Here is a 23,419-nt window from a genome sequence, read left to right on the forward strand (position 1 = left end):
TGTGTGATGTATCATGTTGTATGTGTGATGTATCATGTTGTATGTGGGATGTATCATGTTGTATGTGTGATGTATCATGTTGTATGCATGTGTGATGTATCATGTTGTATGCATGCATGTGTGAGGTATCATGTTGTATGCACGCATGTGTGATGTATCATGTTGTATGCACGCATGTGTGATGTATCATGTTGTATGCATGTATGTGTGATGTATCATGTTGTATGCATGCATGTGTGATGTATCATGTTGTATGCATGCATGTGTGATGTATCATGTTGTATGCATGCATGTGTGATGTATCATGTTGTATGCATGCATGTGTGATGTATCATGTTGTATGCATGCATGTGTGATGTATCATGTTGTATGCATGTATGTGTGATGTATCATGTTGTATGCATAAATGTGTGATGTATCATGTTGTATGCATGCATGTGTGATGTATCATGTTGTATGTGTGATGTATCATGTTGTATACATGCATGTGTGATGTATCATGTTGTATGCATGCATGTGTGATGTATCATGTTGTATGTATGTGTGATGTATCATGTTGTATGTGTGATGTATCATGTTGTATACATGCATGTGTGATGTATCATGTTGTATGCATGCATGTGTGATGTATCATGTTGTATGTATGTGTGATGTATCATGTTGTATGTGTGATGTATCATGTTGTATGTGTGATGTATCATGTTGTATGTGTGATTTTTCATGTTGTATGTGTGATGTATCATGTTGTATGTGTGATGTATCAATTTGTATGTGTGATGTATCATGTTGTATGTGTGATGTATCATGTTGTATGTGTGATGTATCATGTTGTATGTGTGATATATCATGTTGTATGTGTGATGTATCATGTTGTATGTGTGATGTATCATGTTGTATGTGTGATGTATCATGTTGTATGCATGTATGTGTGATGTATCATGTTGTATGCATGCACGTGTGATGTATCATGTTGTATGTGTGATGTATCATGTTGTATACATGCATGTGTGATGTATCATGTTGTATGTGTGATGTATCATGTTGTATGCATGCATGTGTGATGTATCATGTTGTATGCATGTGTGATGTATCATGTTGTATGCATGTGTGATGTATCATGTTGTATGCATGCATGTGTGATGTATCATGTTGTATGTGTGATGTATCATGTTGTATGTGTGATGTATCATGTTGTATGCATGCATGTGTGATGTATCATGTTGTATGTGTGATGTATCATGTTGTATACATGCATGTGCGATGTATCATGTTGTATGTGTGATGTATCATGTTGTATGCATGCATTTGTGATGTATCATGTTGCATGTGTGATGTATCATGTTGTATGCATGCATGTGTGATGTATCATGTTGTATGTATGTGTGATGTATCATGTTGTATGTGTGATGTATCATGTTGTATGTGTGATGTATCATGTTGTATGTGTGATTTTTCATGTTGTATGTGTGATGTATCATGTTGTATGTGTGATGTATCAATTTGTATGTGTGATGTATCATGTTGTATGTATGTATGTGTGATGTATCATGTTGTATGCATGCATGTGTGATGTATCATGTTGTATGCATGCATGTGTGATGTATCATGTTGTATGCATGCATGTGTGATGTATCAAGTTGTATGTGTGATGTATCATGTTGTATGTGTGATGTATCATGTTGTATACATGCATGTGTGATGTATCATGTTGTATGCATGCATGTGTGATGTATCATGTTGTACAGTATGTGTGATGTATCATGTTGTATGTGTGATGTATCATGTTGTATGTGTGATGTATCATGTTGTATGTGTGATGTATCATGTTGTATGTGTGATATATCATGTTGTATGTGTGATGTATCATGTTGTATATGTGATGTATCATGTTGTATGTGTGATGTATCATGTTGTATGCATGTATGTGTGATGTATCATGTTGTATGCATGCACGTGTGATGTATCATGTTGTATGTGTGATGTATCATGTTGTATACATGCATGTGTGATGTATCATGTTGTATGTGTGATGTATCATGTTGTATGCATGCATGTGTGATGTATCATGTTGTATGCATGTGTGATGTATCATGTTGTATGCATGTGTGATGTATCATGTTGTATGCATGCATGTGTAATGTATCATGTTGTATGTGTGATGTATCATGTTGTATGTGTGATGTATCATGTTGTATGTGGGATGTATCATGTTGTATGTGTGATGTATCATGTTGTATGCATGTGTGATGTATCATGTTGTATGTGTGATGTATCATGTTGTATGTGTGATGTATCATGTTGTATGTGTGATGTATCATGTTGTATGTGTGATGTATCATGTTGTATGCATGTGTGATGTATCATGTTGTATGTGTGATGTATCATGTTGTATGCACGTGTGATGTATCATGTTGTATGCATGTGTGATGTATCATGTTGTATGTGTGATGTATCATGTTGTATGTGTGATGTATCATGTTGTATGTGTGATGTATCATGTTGTATGTGTGATGTATCATGTTGTATGCATGTTTGTGTGATGTATCATGTTGTATGCATGCATGTGTGAGGTATCATGTTGTATGCACGCATGTGTGATGTATCATGTTGTATGCACGCATGTGTGATGTATCATGTTGTATGCATGTATGTGTGATGTATCATGTTGTATGCATGCATGTGTGATGTATCATGTTGTATGCATGCATGTGTGATGTATCATGTTGTATGCATGCATGTGTAATGTATCATGTTGTATGCATGCATGTGTGATGTATCATGTTGTATGCATGCATGTGTGATGTATCATGTTGTATGCATGTATGTGTGATGTATCATGTTGTATGCATAAATGTGTGATGTATCATGTTGTATGCATGCATGTGTGATGTATCATGTTGTATGCATGCATGTGTGATGTATCATGTTGTATGTGTGATGTATCATGTTGTATACATGCATGTGTGATGTATCATGTTGTATGCATGCATGTGTGATGTATCATGTTGTATGTATGTGTGATGTATCATGTTGTATGTGTGATGTATCATGTTGTATACATGCATGTGTGATGTATCATGTTGTATGCATGCATGTGTGATGTATCATGTTGTATGTATGTGTGATGTATCATGTTGTATGTGTGATGTATCATGTTGTATGTGTGATGTATCATGTTGTATGTGTGATTTTTCATGTTGTATGTGTGATGTATCATGTTGTATGTGTGATGTATCAATTTGTATGTGTGATGTATCATGTTGTATGCATGTATGTGTGATGTATCATGTTGTATGCATGCATGTGTGATGTATCATGTTGTATGCATGCATGTGTGATGTATCATGTTGTATGCATGCATGTGTGATGTATCAAGTTGTATGTGTGATGTATCATGTTGTATGTGTGATGTATCATGTTGTATACATGCATGTGTGATGTATCATGTTGTATGCATGCATGTGTGATGTATCATGTTGTATGTGTGATGTATCATGTCGTATGTGTGATGTATCATGTCGTATGTGTGATGTATCATGTTGTATGTGTGATGTATCATGTTGTATGTGTGATGTATCATGTTGTATGCATGTGTGATGTATCATGTTGTATGTGTGATGTATCATGTTGTATGTGTGATGTATCATGTTGTATGTGTGATGTATCATGTTGTATGTGTGATGTATCATGTTGTATGCATGTGTGATGTATCATGTTGTATGTGTGATGTATCATGTTGTATGCACGTGTGATGTATCATGTTGTATGCATGTGTGATGTATCATGTTGTATGTGTGATGTATCATGTTGTATGTGTGATGTATCATGTTGTATGTGTGATGTATCATGTTGTATGTGTGATGTATCATGTTGTATGCATGTTTGTGTGATGTATCATGTTGTATGTGTGCATGTGTGATGTATCATGTTGTATGCATGCATGTGTGATGTATCATGTTGTATGCATGCATGTGTAATGTATCATGTTGTATGCATGTATGTGTGATGTATCATGTTGTATGCATGCATGTGTGATGTATCATGTTGTATGCATGCATGTGTGATGTATCATGTTGTATGCATGCATGTGTGATGTATCATGTTGTATGCATGTATGTGTGATGTATCATGTTGTATGCATAAATGTGTGATGTATCATGTTGTATGCATGCATGTGTGATGTATCATGTTGTAGGCATGCATGTGTGATGTATCATGTTGTATGCATGTATGTGTGATGTATCATGTTTTATAGATGCATGTGCGATGTATCATGTTGTATGTGTGATGTATCATGTTGTATGCATGCATGTGTGATGTATCATGTTGCATGTGTGATGTATCATGTTGTATGCATGCATGTGTGATGTATCATGTTGTATGTATGTGTGATGTATCATGTTGTATGTGTGATGTAACATGTTGTATGTGTGATGTATCATGTTGTATGTGTGATTTTTCATGTTGTATGTGTGATGTATCATGTTTTATGTGTGATGTATCAATTTGTATGTGTGATGTATCATGTTGTATGCAGGTATGTGTGATGTATCATGTTGTATGCATGCATGTGTGATGTATCATGTTGTATGCATGCATGTGTGATGTATCATGTTGTATGTGTGATGTATCATGTTGTATGCATGCATGTGTGATGTATCAAGTTGTATGTGTGATGTATCATGTTGTATGTGTGATGTATCATGTTGTATGTGTGATGTATCATGTTGTATGTGTGATGTATCATGTTGTGTGTGTGATGTATCATGTTATATGCATGTTTGTGTGATGTATCATGTTGTATGCATGCATGTGTGATGTATCATGTTGTATGCATGCATGTGTGATGTATCATGTTGTATGCATGTATGTGTGATGTATCATGTTGTATGCATGCATGTGTGATGTATCATGTTATATGTGTGATGTATCATGTTGTATGTGTGATGTATCATGTTGTATGTGTGATGTATCATGTTGTATGTGTGATGTATCATGTTGTATGTGTGATGTATCATATTGTATGTGTAATGTATCATGTTGTATGTGTGATGTATCATGTTGTATGTGTGATGTATCATGTTGTATGTGTGATGTATCATGTTGTATGCATGTATGTGTGATGTATCATGTTGTATGCATGCATGTGTGATGTATCATGTTGTATGCATGCATGTGTGATGTATCATGTTGTATGCATGCATGTGTGATGTATCATGTTGTATGCATGCATGTGTGATGTATCATGTTGTATGCATGCATGTGTGATGTATCATGTTGTATGCATGCATGTGTGATGTATCATGTTGTATGCATGCATGTGTGATGTATCATGTTGTATGTGTGATGTATCATGTTGTATGTGTGATGTATCATGTTGTATGTGTGATTTTTCATGTTGTATGTGTGATGTATCAATTTGTATGTGTGATGTATCATGTTGTATGCATGTATGTGTGATGTATCATGTTGTATACATGCATGTGTGATGTATCATGTTGTATGCATGCATGTGTGATGTATCATGTTGTATGTGTGATGTATCATGTTGTATGCATGCATGTGTGATGTATCAAGTTGTATGTGTGATGTATCATGTTGTATGTGTGATGTATCATGTTGTATACATGCATGTGTGATGTATCATGTTGTACGCATGCATGTGTGATGTATCATGTTGTATGTGTGATGTATCATGTTGTATGTGTGATGTATCATGTTGTATGTGTGATGTATCATGTTGTATGTGTGATGTATCATGTTGTATGTGTGATGTATCATGTTGTATGTGTGATGTATCATGTTGTATGTGTGATGTATCATGTTGTATGCATGTGTGATGTATCATGTTGTATGTGTGATGTATCATGTTGTATGCACGTGTGATGTATCATGTTGTATGCATGTGTGATGTATCATGTTGTATGTGTGATGTATCATGTTGTATGTGTGATGTATCATGTTGTATGTGTGATGTATCATGTTGTATGTGTGATGTATCATGTTGTATGCATGTTTGTGTGATGTATCATGTTGTATGCATGCATGTGTGATGTATCATGTTGTATGCATGCATGTGTGATGTATCATGTTGTATGCATGCATGTGTGATGTATCATGTTGTATGTGTGATGTATCATGTTGTATGCATGCATGTGTGATGTATCATGTTGTATGCATGCATGTGTGATGTATCATGTTGTATGTGTGATGTATCATGTTGTATACATGCATGTGTGATGTATCATGTTGCATGTGTGATGTATCATGTATGCTTGCATGTTCCAAATAAACTCAAACTCAACTAATACTTTGTCGATATTCAAGCCACAAAATGCAAATGGTGTATTGTCGGCCTTTTTTGGATGGTTAGAGAGGACCTCCCATTGGCTCCATTGCAAGTGGACTTTTATTTACATTTATGAGTTAGAATTAGGGCTGGGCGATAAATGATAAATGGGTTGTACTTGTATAGCGCTTTTCTACCTTCAAGGTACTCAAAGCGCTTTGACACTATTTCCACATTTACCCATTCACACACACATTCACACACTGATGGAGGGAGCTGCCATGCAAGGCGCCAACCAGGACCCATCAGGAGCAAGGGTGAAGTGTCTTGCTCAGGACACAACGGACGTGACGAGGTTGGTACTAGGTGGGATTTGAACCAGGGACCCTCGGGTTGCGCACGGCCACTCTCCCACTGCGCCACGCCGTCCCTAAAATGTGTTTTGTTTGTGTCCTGTAGATGGAACACCAAGAAGAATGTCTCCCTCATCTGCAGGGGGACAGTTTCACACATCCACATATATATATGGAATATACTCCATATATTGTGGGTTTGTCTCTGTGCGATATAAAAAATGACTATATCGTTAGTATTGGAGTATATGTTCTCACGCAGTTGCTTTTAGCTGCGGGCATTACACTACATCCTCTTCTCACTCCTTGTCTGTCCTTCTCACAGAGACATAAAACAAGCGCACCTTCTCACATACGTCACATACTGTCGCGTGTGCAACGTCATACGCCCTCGCAGAGCAGACAGGTAGCGGCATTATAACGTTAGCTGTGGTGCTAACGGGGTGGTGCTAGTGGTAATACGAGAGAAAGAAGGTGCTAATCTGGTAACAAATGAAGGAATAATTAATTCCCAAGAAAAACGGCAGGGAGTCCATTGTCTGGCGGTGGTTTGGCTTCAAAAGGGAAGATGTTGAAAAGACAACCGTAATATGTCAAGTATGCGGCAAAAGCGTTGCTACAAAAAGTAGCAGCCCTGCTAATGTGTAGCATCATTTGAAAAGTCACCCGCTAGAGAATGAGGAGTGCTTGAAACTCTGCATGTCAACATCTCAGTTTGGTGCCACACCCACAAAATGCCCAAGCAACCATTTCCACATCAACACCGTATGAAAAAAATTGTCAACAACAGAAGGAGATAACGTCCGTAGGAACCTACCACATAGCGAAGGACATACACTATTTGATTTCCTATTTTGCAGCACATTTTTATTTGACACTTATTGAAATATCTTTTGTGACATCATGCACAAAAGTGCACTAATAGCTTGTTTTGAAATGTCTCTGACAATCTTGCACTTTGTTTGGAAATGACATGAATGTTGGTGCCACTGTTTAATAACTGTTTAATAAATAAAGTTTTGCTAATTTGACTTAGTTGTGGTTTCCCTCTCTGCATGAAAGTTTAAAAGTAGCATATATTAAAGCAGTATGAAGAAGAATGTTTGAATGTAGACACATAGAATCATCATACTGCTGTGATTATATGCATCAAGTGTTCATTCAAGGCTAAGGCAAAATATCCACATATATATGCTGTATCGTGATGTGGACTAAAAATATTGAGATATTAAAAAAAGGCCATATCGCCTAGCCCAGTTAGAATGTGATTTTTTTGTATAAATATATCAACCGTTGTGTCTTTCATAATGATTGTGAAAAATAGAAAAATTCCCCCCAAAATTGCAGTTCCCCTCTAAATTCCAATGATTAGATTTAAGACTTGAAGTGTATGAGCATGAAGTGATGAAGCCTACTTGGATGAGAGGACAAAGGTCTTGTAAGACAAAGTGAAGAGTCCAGTTGTGATGGATTGAATGCCCTGAGAATAAAATGTTGTGCTTACTTGGACTGTGATGAAGCTGTGAGGACTCAGGTGGTTTGTCTTCATGCTCTTCAGTCTTCACAGAGACAACAGTCAGTGGAAACTTGCTGACATCAGCCTCCTCCTGCCCTACAGGACACTCTCCCTCCTGACTGATCCACACTTCCTCCTCTTCCTCTTTCATGTGGGGGGGCTGTGGATCCTCCTCTTCCTTTTTTATGTGAGGGGGCTGCTGGACATCTGTTGGGTCAATAAGTCAATACAATTAAGAGAGAATAGAAATAGTTTTGGACTGACACTGTTAGCGTGTTAATGAGTTCTTTTGTGTGTTGTGTTAAAAGTGTGTAGTTAATAAAAACACAAGAAAGACTTCCTTTTGTCCCAGCCTCTAAAATGACTTCAAAAGTGGTACAGTGAGTAAAAGAAACAGGCTAGGAAATTTGAGGGGGGGCAATTTGAAAAGTCCTTCTAAGAACTAATCAGCATTGATCAAGGCGTTCTTAATTCATAATCTAACCATGAAGTGCTTTGACAGGCTGGTCAAAGGTCACATCACCTCTACCCAACCCCCCTTCACTTTGCATATCCAAGTGTTTCACCAAGGATAATAATAATAAGACTAATAATGGATTAGATTTATGCAGTGCTTTTACTCAAAGCGCTTCACAGAGAAGTGAGAATCCAGCATTCACTCACTCCATGTTCACACGAGGTGGTGGTAAGGGATGCCATAACCACCGCAGTACACCTGTCCCCGCAACACCTGGGGGAAAAAAATGACCACATTGGTCCAGATGCTGTTTGTGGATTTCAGTTTGGACTACAATACCATAATCCCACAGCTCCTGATCAACAAAATGGACTCACTAGGACTGAAACACCCCTGCAAAACTAAACAAAGGACTTTTTAATTATTTGTACGGAGAGGCAATAACAGATCAGACACCATTATGCTGAGCACAGGCTCTCCACAGGGCTGTGTGCTCAGCCCCTTACTTGTTACACCCTGATGACCCATGACTGTTGTGCTCAGTACAACACAAACCACTTAGTTAGGTATGTGGAAGACACAACAGTGGTGGGTCTCATACATGACGACAAGGAGAAGCACTACAGAGAGGAGGTGGAACTTTTTGTTGACGGGCAGCAGCAGGGTTTCTACAAGTACCAGCAAATATAATGTTTCTGTCTATTAATTAATGCCATTTTTAATACCACTTCAAAAAATCAATGCCCATGTCCAACCACATATGATTATACTTAGTTTAAAACACCCTGTCTCAAGCATAGAGTGCAAAAACACATGTTTCCCGGCTGTGTTTTGTATGGTACTCAATTGTAATACACTTTTCCACCAGTTGTGGCAGTATTGACAACCTCAAACAAACAGAAGAAGCCATAGGGAAGTTCTGACAAAAGCGGTGAAACTGTTTTTTATGTGCACTTTAAATTTGTCGGCAATTTACTTAAGAAACGTATTAACTATTAGTTGATGTATTTTAGCAGAACATGATTGTATCCAGTATATGGGTCAAATACAGAGGACAAATTTCGCCACACCTAGTAGGTGTGTGACAATCATTGCTACTTTAACTTATATATATATATATATATATATATATATATATATATATATATATATATATATATATATATATATATATATATATATATATATATATATAAAGCACTATAAGAGCACTGACACACTTCTGCCAAAAGATTTTGGGAAACAAAGCAGTGGCCCCAAAAATTGACCCCCCTCCCTAAGAAAGAGAATTCAAGGCAGTGCCTAAATTACAGAACCATCAGCCTCATTTGTCACGCTAGCAAAGTAATGCCAGTTACAGTTGAGTTTAGAATAGTTTTGTTGTCTTCACAAGTCTCCCGCTCTCTTGTTTTTTTTCCTCTTTTCCGGCCGATCCTATTTGGGCACACGGAAACAACCGGAAAGAACCAAAGTATAAACTGTATAAACCAAGGGTGTCAAACGTACTGCCCGCGGGCCAGATTAGGCCCATGAATAGGTTTTATCCGGCCCGCGGAATGAGTTTGCTAAACATAAAAATGAGCCGAAATTTTTTAATGAAAGAAACGGCTGTTCTGAATGCGTCCACTAGATGTCACAATAAAAATTCTGTGTATCTTTGTAGATCAGGGGTCGGCAACCCGCTCTCGCATGCTGGTTCTTTGATCACTCTGATGTGGCTAAGCTGTGTACTTGCCGACTCTTAAAATTTTTCCCGGAGGTTGTCCGGATTGCAGTACCTTTCCCAGAAATATCCCTGGGCTAACATTCTCCGGTTTACACCCGCATTATTGTTTTGAAGGTGTGTCATGGTGACAATGCTTTTAACGATCTTTAAAACATTTTGTCGCGCCCGCTTTCACGCCATGCTGTCTGCGTGCCGGCAGGTCACATGTAGCATGTGACCCCTGATAGCACACATCATCGACTGCAAGGCATACTTGGTCAACAGCCACACAGGTTACACTGATGGTTGTGGTATAAATAACTTTAACACTCTTACTAATATGCGCCACACTGTGAACCCACACCAAACAAAAATGGCAAACACATTTGGGGAGAACAGCCGCACTGTAACACAACATGAACACAACAGAACTAATACCCAGAATCTTATGCACCACTGACTCTTCCGGGTAGATTATACCATACTTACCAACCTTGAGACCTCCAATTTCGGGAGGTGGGGGGCGTGGTTGGGGGGCGGGGTGTGGTTAAGAGTCAACTATTTTATATATTTATGTATTTATATATATATATATATATATATATAAATACATAAATATATAAAAAATACTTGATGTGGAGAGGGGCATGACGCATGCGTTCCCTGCGGGTGGGGTATGTGCAGGGGCCGGCCACGAAGCGGCAACAGGTGAGTGGATACCTCAGCTGGAATGAGTTATCTAATCACCAGTTCCTTTATTTGGCAGCCCTGGAGACCATGAGGGAGGAAGGAGGCAGAGAGCTGCACAGCAGGACGAGAACTGTTGTGTGGGAGCTGAAAAGCAGAAGTCCAACTGTTGTGTGGAAAAGGAAAATAAAACTGTGTGAAACTCTGAAGCTGGCAGTGGTGATCCTGTCGGTGGTGTCAGAGAGAAGAAGTCTAGCAAAGCTCCTAGAATGTAGAATATATGTAGAATAAATGTATATTTTTCATATATCATATATCATATATGTAATATATTATATATATTATTTTTTATTATAATTGTTTATTGTGAGTGAACTGTGGAGCTGAATTTCTCCCAGGGATCAATAAAGTACATTCTATTCTACATTCTATTCTATGTACAGTAGATTGCAGTATTGCCTGTTTAAGAGTGTCACGACATTGCTTTACGGCAGACGAACAGCTTTACGGTAGACGAAAACGTGACTGCTGTTGTGGTGTGTTATTACCGCGCTAGGAGGACGTTAATGAAACTGCCTAACAATAAACCCACATAAGAAACCAAGAACTCGCCCTCCATCATTCTGCAGTTATAACATCATTGGACAGACACGATCTTTATAGTGTGGGAAAGTGGACGTGAAAACAGACTGTCGACGCGGAGGGGGCGTGGCTTCCAGCTCCGCCTGAATTTGCCCTGGGAGGTTTTTGGGAGAGGCGCTGAATTTCGGGGGCCTCCCGGAAAATCCGAGAGGGTTGGCAAGTATGGATTATGCCCCCCCCCCCCTGTGCGTCGGTTGAGGTAGGCGGGGTTGGGGGGGGGGGTGTATAATCTACCCGGAACAGTCAGTGAGGCATAGTATTCTGGGTATTTGTTTGGTTGTGTTCATGTTGTGTTACACTGCAGATGTTCTCCGGATGTCATTCTTCTTTGGTGTGGGTTCACAGTGTGGCGTATATTAGTAAGAGTGTTAAAGTTGTTTAAACGGGTACCGTCGGTGTGACCTGGATGGCTGTTGAACAAGTATGCACTGCAGACACATCAACATGCGACTGGGCCGGTAAGCTGTTAGCACAGGTTGCAGGGGCCATTAAAGATACCACCATCATAGCATGCCCTTATTATTGTTGTCAGGGGGAAAACCAGCCGACATTCACGAGAATAGATGCTCTGAAATTCAACAGTCTCCCGGGAGAATTAGGAGGGTTGGCTAGTGTGATGCCGTCAAGCGGCATTCATATAAATCTTGCAGGTCGCACTAACGTTACATTTTCATATTAAGGTGCGGGCCGCGTGTCTGAGACCTCTGGTTTATACATAACACAAAGCAAAAAAAAAACTCTGTTTGCAGTGTTATTTCATTTAAAATTCCAAATGAGTTTTGTGGCTCCCATTGTTTTTTTTATTTAGTGAAAGGGGTCAAAATGGCTCTTTGAGTGGTAAAGGTTGCCGACCCCTGTTGTAGATGATGCTACATATGGGGAAAAAACAAAAACACAATGTTAATGCAGCAGTCGAGGAAAATTAGCAGACTACATGAATAACATCCTGTAATTTGATGTTGATATTTTATTATCTTGATAGATTGATAATAAACACCAATGAGTGGACTGATGAACATTATCAAATAATTTATTCAGAAAGTATAAATAACGACTAGAGATGTCCGATAATGGCTTTTTTGCCGATATCCGATATTCCGATATTGTCCAACTCTTAATTACCCATTCCGATATCAACCGATACCGATATATACAGTTGTGGAATTAACACATTATTATGCCTAATTTTGTTGTGAAATCTGAAGTTGTCTCTGTTTTTAAGTTATTGTGCCGTGATTTTACCAGTCCGGCCCACTTGGGAGTAGACTTTTCTTCATGTGGCCCCCCATCTAAAATGAGTTTGACACCCGTGGTATGAACAAAACAAATACAACATGTGTTACATGAAAATGACAGTGAACTGATCCAATAACATCTAAATAAGAAGTCCTGCACATCATACTGTAAATGACTTTCTCGGGTTGTATTGTATACCAGTATTAGTATAGTACCGCGATACTAATGAATCATATTTGGTACGATACCGCCTCGAAAAAGTACCGGTCCCCCCTTGTCCCCCGTTGTCATGCCGTGTCATTGCTGGTTTACGGGCAGAGGAGCATGTTCGGCAGCGCGCACACACACAGCACTTACAAGCAGACACAGTGTGTAAACAGAGAAAGGAGAATGGACGCATTTTGGTCTAAAACTAACAATAAAGGTAAAGTTATAACTGTAACACCCTGAGGAAGAGGTGCTTTAAGACATTGCAAGCTAGCTAGCAGCTAAAGCCCATTCTGCAGTCGACAATATTTTAGCTACTTCTAAATCACTAAACGTCAGCGGCACAGGACGACGGTCGTTAGCAGCCGGGATTGAGTGGCAGCTGTTTCCGGCAGACTCCTGTGCGTCTGAGCAGCCCCTATTTAGGGACCGCACTGCTCACCCCAATTGGGGGAAGGCCTAGAAAAGGTGGCCTAAAGATTGCCCACTCAACACAGTACCCGGGCAGGAAACCGCACCTGTCGGGACATTCCATTTAGAATTGCAGCATGGAACATAAGGACACTCCTGGATGCCAGTCCGGACAGACCACAGCGCAGAACAGCACTTGTTGCCAGCGAGTTAAAGCCCTACAATGTGGATGTGGCAGCACTCAGTGAGACCCGATTCCTCGAGGAAGGCTCACTCAATGAAGTAAGAGAGGGTTATACATTCTTTTGGAAAGGATACCCCATGGGCGGACCACACCTTCACGGAGTTGGTTTTGCAATCAAGAACAGCCTTCTGCTCAAGCTCACAGAATCACCAGTGGGTGTCAGTGAAAAGCTCATGACTCTTCGCATCCCCCTTGCAAAATGCAGACATGTCACTTTGGTAAGTGCCTATGCACCAACTCTGCCATCCAATGATGAAGAGAAGGATTGCTTCTACCAGGCACTCGATGACATCTTCAGTCACATCCCGAGGAGTGACAAAATCATGCTGCTTGGTGATTTCAATGCAAGAGTCGGAAAGAACACGCAAAACTGGAATAGTGTGACAGGCGCCCACGGCATTGGAAAAGTCAACCCCAGTGGCAGGAGACTCCTTAGTCTCTGTGCGGAACACAATCTTACCATCACAAACACCATCTTCCAACAAAAGAACAAATATAAGGCATCCTGGATGGATCCCAGGTCCAAACACTGGCACCTGATCGACTTTGCGTTCGTGAAGAGGGCTGACCTCAAGGACGTGCTCATTACAAGAGCTATGCGAGGGGCAGACTGCTGGACCGACCACCGCATGATTCTGACAAAGGTCAGAATGCATGTTCGGCCCCTAACACGTCACGGTGCACCTAAGAGGAAAACACTCAACTGTGCCAGACTCTCCAGCAGCGACACCCGTGACAACTTCCGTCGCTCCCTAGCTGAGAAGCTGGCAGACATTGAGCCGCTGATCACCTCAGAGTCTGGGATGGATTAGAAGTGGACCTCCCTATCCACCATCCTCTTTGACACTGCAGCCCAAGTCATTGGTTTCAAAGCTAAGAAACACCAGGACTGGTTTGACCAGAATGCTGGAGAGATCTCCACCCTCCTGTACAGAATGCACAAGGCACACAGAGCCACCCTGAACAACCCACAATCCCAATTCCATAAAAGGCAATGGCAAGCCCTTCGTTCTGAGGCCCAAACAACTCTCAGAAAACTGAAAGATGAGTGGTGGATCTCAAAGGCCAATGAGATCCAGTCTCACGCTGATAGAAATGATATGCACAGTTTCTATGATGCAGTGAAAACCATCTACGGCCCCAGAAACTGCTCCCTGGCACCTGTTAGATCTGCTGATGGAACATCTTTAATCAAGGATCAGGCTATGATAGTGGAGCGGTGGGCTGAGCATTTTAACACCGTGCTCAACCAGCCTACCCCAGTGGACCCGACTGTCCTTGCAGAGCTCCCTGAACATCCTAGCTTGCCAGATCTCGACCTCCCCCCAACCTTCAAAGAAATCCTGCATGCAGTCAAAACCCTGAAAAACAATAAATCCCCTGGACCTGACAAGGAAGGAGGCTACCTCTGTACACGGACACTGCATCTCTACATTTCAGAGGTGTGGAGACGAGAGTGTGTCCCGCAACAGTGGAAAGATACCAACATTGTGACCATCTACAAGAACAAAGGAGACAAATCCATCTGCTCCAATAGTAGGAGTATCTCTCTGTTGGCCATTACTGGAAAGGTCCTTGCCAAGGTCATGCTCCGCAGACTCATCCCCGCAATATCAGAACGGGTCACCCCAGAGTCGCAGTGTGGTTTTCGGAAGGACAGGGGGAGAGTTCACATGATCTTTGTGACACGTCAGCTCCAAGAGAAATGCCGGGAGCAGCACAAGGACTTGTTCATTGCCTTTGTCGACTTTTCAAAGGCATTTGACACCGTAAACAGGGACCAACTGTGACAAGTCCTGAAGAGATTTGGGTGTCCACCCAAGTTTCTCACTATCCTTGCACAGTTCCATTCTGGGATGATGGCCCGAGTGGTAGTGGGAAGTGAAAACCGGAGTGAGGCAGGGCTGTGTGCTGGCTCCAGTTCTCTTCAATATCTTCCTCGTCTGTGTCACAACACTGCTACGTAGGGGGATGGAGGAGCAGGCTGGAGTTACCATAGACTTCAGGCTTGATGGTAACCTGTTTAACATCAGGAGGCTACAGGCAACTACCAAGCTGACCTCAGAGACCATCATATAGCTGCAATACGCCGATGACTGTGCCCTGGTTGCCCATACACCACAGGCTCTGCAAAACATCCTCTCGGCAGTTGTAACTGCATATACCAGAATGGGACTGACGATCAACACCCAGAAGACAGAGGTACTCTGTCAGTCTAGTGCTGACCTCCCACAAAACCCCACAATAACCCTCACAGCAGCAGGGCAACAGCTGCTCACGGTGCCCACCTTTAAATACCTGGGGAGCATAATGTCTGACACCTGCTCAATGGATGACGAGATCCAGAACCGCCTCAAGCAAGCATCAGCATCTTTTGGTCGTCTAAGGAGAAGGGTTTTTCAGAACAGCAACCTCAAACTCCACAGGCAGCTGCATTGTGGAGTCCATCATGACCCGACATCAACTCAGGTGGTTGGGGCATGTCATCCGAATGCCCAGCCATAGACTCCCACGCAAAATCCTCTATGGTCAGTTGCACCTAGGCCAACGCAGTGCTGGTGGGCAGAAGAAGCGGTTCAAAGACCAAATGAAGACCACACTGAAGAGATGCCAGATCAACCCCTCTTCACTGGAGGAACTTGCTTCCTGCCGAGACCTCTGGCGCTCCCACTCCTCACAGGGAGTGGATTATATAGAGGAACAGCGCACACAACACCGTGCAGCAAAGCGTGCGAAGAGGCATGCTTGCCGAGCCACCTCTGCTCCCCCCAGCACCTCCTTCACATGCCCGGTCTGTAACCGCATCTGTGGATCCAGGAACCGGACTGTTCAAACATCAGCAGACTCACAAATAAAAGAAGATGGTCATCATCGAATCGATGGACAACCATAAGCAAGCAACAAAGTACAGGAATGTATCTCGTCAATACTATGATTACATCGATATTTATCATCACAAAATCTTCTTTAGTTTTTTTATTTCATATTATATTTATAAAGTCAGGAAATATGTCCCTGGAAACATGAGGACTTTGAATATGACCAATGTATGATCCTGTAACTACTTGGTATCGGATTGATACACTAATTCGTGGTATCATCCAAAACTGATGTAAAGTATCAAGCAACAGAAGAACAAGTGATTATTACATTTTAACAGAGGTGTAGATAAAACATGTTAAGATATAAAGCAAGCAGACATTGACAGTAAATGAACAAGTAGATTAATAATTAATTTTCTACCACTTGTCCTTAATAATGTGTACAAAATAATAGAATATAAAAGACACAATATGTTACTGCATATGTCAACAGAGTAAATTAGGAGCCTTTGTTTGTTTACTTACTACTAAAAGACAAGTTGTCTAGTATGTTCACTATTTTATTTAAGGACAAACTTGCATAATAAACATATGTTTAATGTACCCTAATATTTTGTGTTAAAATAAAGCCAGTAATGCATTTTTTTGTGGTGCCCTTTATTTAGAAAAGTATCAAAAAGTACCGAAAAGAATCAACATACATTTTGGTATAGATTCCAGACTTTCCATACTTAAATAATAAAACCAGACCAGATGAAATGTTACACTGCTTCAAAAAAAGTCTACACGCCACTGACATAAACCTCTAATAAATAGTGTGTGGCTAAACGGTCTCGTTTTCATGAATCAATCAATCAATGTTTACTTATATAGCCCTAAATCACGAGTGTCTCAAAGGGCTGCACAAAGGGATCCCACATTATCATAACCTCTTCATAGCCTCTTCTCACTCCTGCGCTTATCAAAAGGGATGCGGTAAAAGTAAGCATGCGCTAATTATTTCAAAACCTCTTCTCATTCCGGCACTTACCAAAGGCATGCAGTAAAAATTTGAGTGTGATGTAAGCTTGGACCTTAAATCTTACTGAATAGCTCTTAATCTTCTTCCCTTTATGCGATTTAAAATTACAGGTATTGAAATCAGCCTCCTCCATTTTCAAAATGATGACAGGGGAAGTGTCACTCATGACGTCACGAGTTTGACCAGGCGGTAATACTATCCATCCATCCATTTTCTACCACTTATTCCCTTTTGGGGTCGCGGGGGGCGCTGGCGCCTATCTCAGCTACAATCGGGCGGAAGGCGGGGTACACCCTGGACAAGTCGCCACCTCATCGCAGGGCCAACACAGATAGACAGACAACATTCACACTCACATTCACACACTAGGGACCATTTAGTGTTGCCAATCAACCTATCCCCAGGTGCATGTCTTTGGAGGTGGGAGGGGCCTATCCCCAGGTGCATGTCTTTGGAAGTGGGAGGAAGCCGGAGTACCCGGAGGGAACCCACGCATTCATGGGGAGAACATGCAAACTCCACATAGAAAGATCCCGAGCCTGGATTTGAACCCAGGACTGCAGGACCTTTGTATTGTGAGGCAGACGCACTAACCCCTCTGCCACCGTGAAGCCCGCGGTAATACTAAGCATGCGCTAATTATTTTGCCAAGCGAGTTTGACCCAGCAGTAATTCAAGGCAGGCACATACTATATGCCCTGTGGCAATTCAAGGAAATACGGTAATTGTAAGCATTTGACAATGATGATGTTGAATAGTTGAAAAGTTTACATTAACTTTGACTATCTAGTAATTGGAATTGGCTCTCTAGACTGTTTCATCTGAGAATTTACATTTATTTGTCTGTGGAAACATCGAGTGTTCTGAATTTGTGCACGTATGTAGACAATAACCAATTAAAAGGTTCCGCCTATCAACCATCAAACTGTTCCGTCAATCAAAATTATTAGAGGGGAACTGCACTTAAGCATTCTAAAATAACATCCAATTTAGAATTAGTTGATTAACAAAATGTACCCAGTAGTCTTTTTATTTTATCTCCTTTAAACATGCTGGGGTTTTTTTCCTCTAAATTTGACATGCAATAATATCTGTGGAATAATAATAAGAATAAGAAAAACATATTCTGTAAGCTTCTTAATATTTACAGGTTACAAATTGAGAGGCAATGTATTTAAAAGTATAAGACATTTAAAAAGGTACGAGTTGGAGGCAGGGCATCATCCCAATGAGACAATTTACCTTCTTATACACAATATGTTTAAGAATAGTGTTAATAATCAAATATAAAGTTAGTAAAGATGTGAGAGTAAGAAGTCAACAAACCTTTTATGTGTAACACAACTTGATGTTTCTTGAAAACAGCGTCCAGTAGTTGATTGTCCTCCTCTTTTCTTTTGGAAAGTTCCTCCTCACACTTTGCTCCCGTTCTTTCGCACATTTTCACACAATCACAACACTTTACACCCACATTTGATTTCTACTTAGCGAAGTGTTGATAACGTCCGCGTTTCTTTGTTAGCAGCTAACAGGCTAAGCTAACAAGCTAAGCTAACTAGCACGTGACGCTTCTCAGCTTTATAGTCCTGACTAGGAAAGCAACGAAAATATGTTCGCAGACTGAGACGTTCTACCCTGAAATAAATAATTAAATATGTCTCTTTACGACATAAATATTTACATCATAGCGAACAAATAACAACACTAACTTATTAGCGTCCGCCTTCACTTCTTTGTCCTTCTTCCATGTGCTTTTACGACAGTTGGCACACTTGACGTCACGAGACAGCACTGCTCTGCTCTCGCGAGATGTTTCGTGCTTTAAAAAAAGCTTTAAAAAAGCGATATAATAAATTGTATTATCTAGTAGTCTTATATTATGTATTGTTATATTGTTCGGAAATATGTTAAAATATTATAGCACTATAAGTATTCTTAACGTTAAAAAATAGACTTTATGTGAAATATAACCCCTTAATTACGACATGATGCCAGCAAAAAAGTGACTTGCAGTATCTTCTAAATGATTGACACATATTTTCTGCTTTATAGTTGCTGCATCGATGTTGGAAAAATTTAAAAAATATAATACAACTTATTACTTTTGACTTGATGCAATACCTTTTTAAAACCTGGAATCAGCCCAAAAACTAAACATTATGGCACTTAACATAAAGTGATGTGGAAAATATCTACTTACTGACACATCTTTTCTGGAATAAAAACAACCTAAATCTCAGTTATTTTAATGAAATAAATCATATTGAAGTTCATTACGTTTTTTTCAATACTCCAAATTACTTTTTGGCAAGCGTTACATTTTGAAGTCTTTTAAAAGGGAATTTCAACAAGTATTGAATGTACTTTATTATGATGCAAAACTCTCCCAAGTGAGATCCAGTAAAGCAGAATAGATGTCAGTCACAAGACTTCAGGTGTTTTTTCCCTCTTTGATCATTTGCACAATACAAGGGCGCCATCTACTGTACAAAGAATGTTATAACATGTAATAATACAACATTTCTATTTTTGTTTGTCGTCAGACATTCAGTCGTTGTCGTTCTCAAAAACATATGCAAGTATTTTGCGTCATGTTTGCTGAGGTAACAATGAATGGATGTATAGTGAGCAGACAACATGTGGACACAGCATATGTGGCGCCATTCTTCTTCTCTTATTGTGTTTACACACACAATTATACATGATATGTACATATACAAGTGTCTTTTATTACTAATAATTAGTTCAAGTTCAAGTTTATTGTTCTTTGGTCAATGGTCAACAAAGCAAACAAACAGTTGTACATTCATAGATTGAAAATAAAAAGTTGTACATTCAGAGATTGAAAATAAAAAATGTTACAGACCGAAAGGGTTTAGGCTGAACTTAAACACTTATTGTGCCTAACCCTGTAAACAATTTCAAGTACAAAATAAACTTCGTAAAATTACAAAATGTCCTTTGCACAACTTATTATAAACAACATTATAAACAACATGAACGTAGTTCAATTTTATACACAGTACAGGCATGTGAAATATCCCTGTGTACATATAAGACCTTCGCACTAATTATATATACAATATATACAAACAATTGTACTTCTATTATTATTTATATCTCGTGTTTAATTTTTAATTAACATTCATCATAGTATTAACTACAATGTTAATTCAAGAGTGATATATTTTTTCAAGACATTGGTCTTAAAGTGTTTTTTCAATGTGTGAATGGAACTGGAACATTTGAAGGAATCATCCAAGCTGTTCCACAGTTGAACTCCTCTAACAGAAACACATCTACTTTTTAAGCTCATTCTTATTTTGGCTTTCTGAAAGAAAGCTGAACCTCTGAGGTCATAGGGATTCTCTCTGGGTTTAAATCTCACTTGTAGACACCCAGGCAGCATGTGGTTATGAGTTTTGAAAGCCACAATAGTAGAATTGAGGTCAACAAGATGGTGCAGTTTTAATGTTTTTAATTGAATGAACAGAGCATTGGTATGGTCATGATAATTCGCATAAGTTACAATTCTAATCGCTTTCTTTTGAAGTGAAAATGTAGAGTTGATGTTTGATTTGTAATTGTTTCCCCAGATTTCAACACAATAATTAAGATATGGGAGTATGAAAGAATTATATAACATGATAAGAGCCTTTTGATTCACAGAGTTTTTAATTTTATGTAACATAGCAATATTTTTTGCCATCTTTGTCTTAAGTATATTTATGTACAGTTTCCAATTTAATTTATCATCTATATAGATTCCCAAAAATGTTATTGAATACACCCTTTCTATCTCCATATCATCAATTCTTATATGACGCTGTATGTTATTTTTCTTATTTCCAAAAATGATATATTTAGTTTTATTTAGGTTGATTGATAGTTTATTGCCATCAAACCATTGCTTTAGTATGTGGAGTTCGATCTCTAAAACCTCTAGGAGTTGGTCAAGGTCTTGCCCAGAATAATACAGACTTGTATCATCAGCAAAAAGAATACAGTTGAGTTTTTTAAGGATTTTGGAAATATCATTAATATATAGTAAAAATAATTTTGGTCCCAGTACAGAACCTTGGGGTACTCCATGTGTTATGATCTTTTAGTCTGAATCTACATTGTTCATATGCACATACTGCTCTCTGCCACCAAGATAACTTTTCAACCAATCATGAGCAAGACCTCTGACACCATACCTCTGCATTTTGTTTAAAAGCAATGTGTGATCGATGGTGTCAAAGGCCTTGCTCAGGTCAATAAAAACACCAACAGCAAAGTCCCTCTTATCAATTGCAGTGGTTACCTCCTCAACTACTTCCATCACTGCCATGGAAGTGGACCTGTTGGATCAAAAAACGTATTGGTGTTCACTTAGCAGGTGATGTTTATTAATAAAACTGTCAAGTCTTGACACAAATAATTTTTCAAGGACTTTTGAAAATTGTGAGAGTAAAGAAATAGGCCTATAGTTTGTGAACTGATGCGTATCTCCACTTTTAAAAATGGGAATGACTTTTGCCGTTTTCATTTTCTTTGGGAAGACACCTTTTATAAAAGAAATATTGCAAATATAAGTGAAGGGAACAGCTATAAAATTAACAACTACTTTGATCAGAAAAAAGTCCAAGTCACAACAGTCTGTTGACTTCTTGTTTTCCTGAGAATTTACAATTGTTTTGATTTCACTTTCATTAACGGGGGAAATAAAAAACAATTCTAAATTGTTTTGAATGGTTTGTTCATTAAATTTTGCACTGTTTTCAGGTTGTACAATTTCATTTGCTAGATGAGGTCCAACATTTACAAAACAATTGTTAAAAGCATCAGTTATCCCTTTAGGGTCATTTATAGTTAGATTATTTTCTATAAAATAGCTAGGATGTTCCTTATGTGTCATGTTTTTTTTTTTTAATGATACCATTTAAAACTTTCCACGTACCCTGGATGCTATTTTGATGTTGTTCTAATAGGTTACAGTTATATGTTCGCTTGCTGTGCTTTATTATTGGTGTTAACTTATTTTTGTACGTTTTATATTTGTGTTCAGCTTCTTTGGTTCTGTACTTTAAATGTCTTCTGTAAAGATAATTTTTCTTTTTGCAAGACTTCAGTATTCCTCTTGTGATCCACGGTTTGTCTTTAACGGTGCTGTCTTTAATGAGTAGCAGTGTAAGAAACACAAGTGTGCTGGTGAGAACAGCAGCAGCAAATGAAACTGCAGGATTTGAAATAAACTGTCCAGACTTTCATTTTGACTTTCTAACAACATCAGCACATATAACATGTGTGACATTGTTGTTTGTCTAACAAACTGTTTAATATGCTTCTACATTTATAGATTTGATAATATGAAATATTGAAGTGTGACATATTTGTATTTGTAATTGTTAATAATCCCATAGATTATCACCTTTATATGATATACATATGTACTGGTTCACATCTGAAACATCTTCTGGACCACTTCAGGAAGCATATTATTATTTACTTTATACATCATTTGAACAGTTGTCTTTTATACAATTTTAAAATGTGTGATTTTATGAATCATTTGTTGGGTCTCTATAATCTATTTTATTCATTACCGTCATTACTCTGTATCATGATGATTGTGTTGTGATTATTTTATATGTATGTCCCCAGACCTTTATGCAATATAACAGAGAGAAAATGGCTGAATTGTTTGTGGGAGGATTTTTATTTTTTTATATTATTTTTTTAAATATTTTTACAAACTTACATTCGTGGATAAAACAAAAATTTCCATTATTGGGTTTCGTGTTTAATGTGTTTTCTTTTTAAACATCCCCAAAACAATATCAATAT

General features: G+C 38.9%; 1 protein-coding gene across 1 annotated transcript in view; it reads right to left on the reverse strand.

Annotated features, from left to right (window-relative positions):
• LOC133547612 (gastrula zinc finger protein XlCGF57.1-like) overlaps positions 1-19,373 on the reverse strand; it is a 32,155-nt gene extending 12,782 nt beyond the window's left edge. The window contains exons 1-3 of the mRNA XM_061893223.1: positions 19,300-19,373; positions 18,917-19,020; positions 8,147-8,365 (exon numbers count right to left, since the gene is read on the reverse strand). Coding sequence (XP_061749207.1) covers positions 8,147-8,309 — 163 coding nt within the window. The 5' untranslated portion in view covers positions 8,310-8,365; positions 18,917-19,020; positions 19,300-19,373. The remainder of the gene's footprint in view (positions 1-8,146; positions 8,366-18,916; positions 19,021-19,299) is intronic.
• Between the last annotated feature and the right edge of the window lie 4,046 nt (positions 19,374-23,419).

The sequence above is a fragment of the Nerophis ophidion genome, unplaced genomic scaffold (assembly GCF_033978795.1).
Source record: "Nerophis ophidion isolate RoL-2023_Sa unplaced genomic scaffold, RoL_Noph_v1.0 HiC_scaffold_136, whole genome shotgun sequence".
In the NCBI taxonomy this organism is placed as follows: domain Eukaryota; kingdom Metazoa; phylum Chordata; class Actinopteri; order Syngnathiformes; family Syngnathidae; genus Nerophis; species Nerophis ophidion.